Source organism: Merops nubicus, unplaced genomic scaffold (assembly GCF_000691845.1).
Source record: "Merops nubicus isolate BGI_N331 unplaced genomic scaffold, ASM69184v1 scaffold36755, whole genome shotgun sequence".
In the NCBI taxonomy this organism is placed as follows: domain Eukaryota; kingdom Metazoa; phylum Chordata; class Aves; order Coraciiformes; family Meropidae; genus Merops; species Merops nubicus.
In genome coordinates, this window is record NW_008610937.1 from 1 (window position 1) to 3,564 (window position 3,564).

At 51.2% G+C, this 3,564-nt stretch overlaps 1 protein-coding gene across 1 annotated transcript; it reads left to right on the forward strand.

Annotated features, from left to right (window-relative positions):
* Positions 1 to 193: 193 nt before the first annotated feature.
* On the forward strand, positions 194 to 3,560 carry LOC103773694 (cytochrome c oxidase assembly protein COX15 homolog; the record flags this gene model as incomplete). The annotated part of the gene is made up of 7 exons (XM_008941073.1): positions 194 to 342; positions 587 to 773; positions 991 to 1,158; positions 1,659 to 1,740; positions 2,069 to 2,223; positions 3,124 to 3,237; positions 3,522 to 3,560. Coding segments are annotated over exons 1-7 (846 nt in total), but the record flags the coding sequence as incomplete, so codon positions are not given.
* Positions 3,561 to 3,564: the final 4 nt, after the last annotated feature.

Consider the following 3,564-nt stretch of genomic DNA (forward strand, 5'->3'; position numbering starts at 1 on the left):
TGCCAGGGAGACCGGCCGCGGGGCGTTGATGCCAGCTGGGGGGAACTTTCTCTTACGCGTTTGCGGTAACATGGGGTCTGTGCGATGGTGGAGAGACTGATCTCCATCCTGTTCCCAGCTGTGAGTTCAAGGCTGGCCTGTGGCAGCCCGAAGCTTCAAAAAAAAAACGTGCTGCCAGGGAGTGACTTGTGCCTGCCTGCGTGTCTTGTCTGCCCGCAGGCTGACCGAGTCGGGCCTTTCCATGGTTGACTGGCACCTGGTGAAAGAGATGAAACCCCCAAGGACGCAGCAGGAGTGGGAAGCTGAGTTCCACAAGTACCAGCAGTTTCCCGAGTTCAAAATGTGAGCATGAAAAAGTGGAAGAAGGGTGGGCTGGGAGCATCCCTCCTGCGGCTGAGCTGTTCAAGGAATCTTTGTAAGACGGGAGGCATTTCCTGCCATTGCTGGGCAGGCACGTAGAGCCCATCCAGTGGTGCCGCCTCTGCTGTCACTTCCTTTTTCCAAGGAAGGTGATCCCTTGCTGTGCAAGACAGGGTACAAGGCTGCTGCATCACGTAAAGCCGTTCTGTTTTACTGTCTTCAACAGCCTGAACCGTGACATGACGCTGACGGAATTCAAGTTCATTTGGTACATGGAGTATTCGCACCGCATGTGGGGCCGCGTCGTGGGCCTGGCCTACATCCTGCCCGCCGCCTACTTCTGGCGGAAGGGCTGGCTCAGCCGGCCCATGAAGGGCCGCGTTCTTGCGCTCTGCGGGCTGGTCTGCTTCCAGGTAAGCCAGCTCTGCTGCCCCAGGGGTTAGGAGCTGCACCTCCTGTGAGCGTCTTCTGACAGAGTGTAGTTGAGACAGTGGGATTCTTGAAAGCCTGGGGGGTGTCGATGCTGGTAGCTGGTTGAAGGGGGAGGAATCAAATTACTTTGCCTTTGATATTTGTCTGTTCTTAGCAGTTGCTGCTGCCCTGTCTGGCTCTAACTCCCCATTTTGTCAGGGGCTGCTGGGATGGTACATGGTGAAGAGCGGGCTGGAAGAGAAGCCAGACTCTTACGACATTCCTCGGGTCAGTCAGTACCGTCTCGCAGCACATCTCGGCTCTGCACTAGTCCTGTACTCTGCTAGCCTGTGGACAGGGCTGTCTGTGCTGCTCCCACAACACAAGGTACAAGGCGGGCTGCTAGGAGTCAAAAGCGTGGGGTGGTGTCCTTCCAGAGGGCTGGGGTGAGATTTGAAGGCTGAGGAGAGGGCGTGCAGGCTGATGGTGCTTCCATTAGTCTCTGCTCCCAACTCCTATCTAATTCTGCATTGCAAAATAATCCTTTCTGTAAACACCTTGGTTATGGGATGCTTCCTCTGCCTCGTGCTGTTCCGCTCAAAAGGGATTAGTCTCAGAGTTTGTGTGAGCTCAGGCAGGGGTGCGCCAGGCTGGGCTGAGAACAGTTTATGCTAGTGACTGTCTATTGGCTGCTTCAGTTTCTGCATAACTAACTTGATTAGTTATGTTTTTGAGGAACTGCTGAAGCGTGACTGTACTGCCTGGTGATCTCTCCTGTAAAACATAGGCCAACCTGTTGGCCTATATGCGCAGTGAAGGGTTTTCTTACTGGCTGCCAGCAGGGCTGGAAATGCTTTGCTTTGGTTATTTATTTTTGTATTTCACAGTTACCTGAAACCCATCAGCTCCTTCGCTTGAGGCAATGCGCTCACGGCACTACCGCTCTCATCTTTCTGACTGCTCTTTCAGGTAAGGCTGTTTCTTTCTGCTGCCCCACCTGCAGCATGTTCCTCTCTGCTTTGTGGTTTTTTTTCTGGTCTGGCAAGGGCTGTGAGCAACCCCCTCATGTACTCTGGGAAAATTACTGCTCTCAAGGACCTTAGAGCCAAGTACTGCCCTTAGTGGTCTTTCCTGGGCAGGTGGAGGTGCACCGTCCAGCCTGGCTATTGTTGTGTAATCTCTGTTACATTTCTAAAAGAAATTCAAGGTTAAGCTGAGCTCTTGATTCAGAGCTGTGCAACCTGGAATGCCACCTTTGCCTACTCTGGTAATCTCGTCTTCTGCTCTGGAATCGCAGGTGCCTTTGTGGCAGGGCTGGATGCTGGCCTTGTGTACAATTCCTTCCCCAAGATGGGGGAGCGCTGGATCCCAGAAGATCTCCTTGCCTTCTCCCCTGTGCTGAGAAATATCTTTGAGAATCCCACAACTGTACAGTTTGATCACAGGATCTTGGTAAGTGCTGTCTTCCTGCTACATCTATGCTGCTTCTTGACAGCCAAGCTGTCCTCTTTGGGCCATGGGTCTGTCAGCTTGAGTGATAATCCAGGGCATCCGAAGGTCCTGAGAATATGTTACCTGTTTGCTTCTGCAGAAAGAGGAAGTTTAGCACTCTTATTTATTTTTAATATGGTCTCCTTCCTTAAGGACGTCTTCCTCTTGCACAACTTACAGACTTCATTTTTTTGTGCCTTCTTTTCTGTAACATGAGCCACAGACCAGGGGACACCCCACTATTGAAAGGTCTGGGAAAGTTGTGTGGAACGAAACTTGGAAATCCCGATACTGAATGCTTCCTCCAGCACTTCTGAACTTGCTTTACACCAGTAGCACCCTACAATGAAAATATCTTGGCTAGTTAGAGCACTCCAAATACTAAATACCACTATTAATACTGCTGTGCGCTAATCCCTGCTAAGACTAAAAAGAAAGATTAAATGACTTAGAGGAATCCCCTGGGGTGACCTGCACAGCAAGGTTATGCTGGTGAACTACAGCCGAGTGGTGAAAATCACATAAGCTTCCATCTTAGCTGTCAAGGTGGACAGGGAGAGGGCAGAAATAACCCCTAGTGACTTGAAGAAATGAGGAAAAGCTGTTGGAAAGTAAAGCCAGAAAGTAAATCTGGAGAAAAATGGAGCTCTATAGAGAACACTTTAGTTAAATTTCAGTGTTGCTAACCTGACAGGCATGGGAGTTCTGGGATTTGGTCCTGGCCATTAACACATTTCTCCAGTTAAATATTGCTCACAGAATAGAATGTCTTTCACTGCATGGAAAGTGCAGCCAAAGGCCACTTCACCCATTTCCTTTGGGCTCTTCTGTAAGGGTGGTTGTTTCCCTTCCCTTCTGTAGGGAATCGCCTCGGTCACAGCAGTCACAGCACTGTACCTCTTCTCACGGAAGATCCCACTGCCTTGCAGGACCAGGATGGCTGTGACTTCCTTATTGACTGTGGCTTGCGTGCAGGTACTGTCTTCTTTTTTTTTTTCTTTGTATTTTTTTCCCTCCCCCTAGTGCTTTATAGCACGTTGATGAGAAAGAGTTGTCCCCACCTTCGATCTGTGCTGGCCCCAAGAGCCTGGAGCTGAGAGGTGGAAGTTGCCTAGACCCAGGGCCGCACTGTACTGCACAGACAGTCTGAATTTGAGGGCGGGAGTCTGGCTGTGGACCTTGTACACCACGCTCCGTGCTGGGGACGTGCATCGCTGCCACCCCCACAGCTGCTCATACCGCTTCTCCCTTCTCGGCAGGTGGGCCTGGGCATCAGCACCCTGCTGCTCTACGTCCCCACGC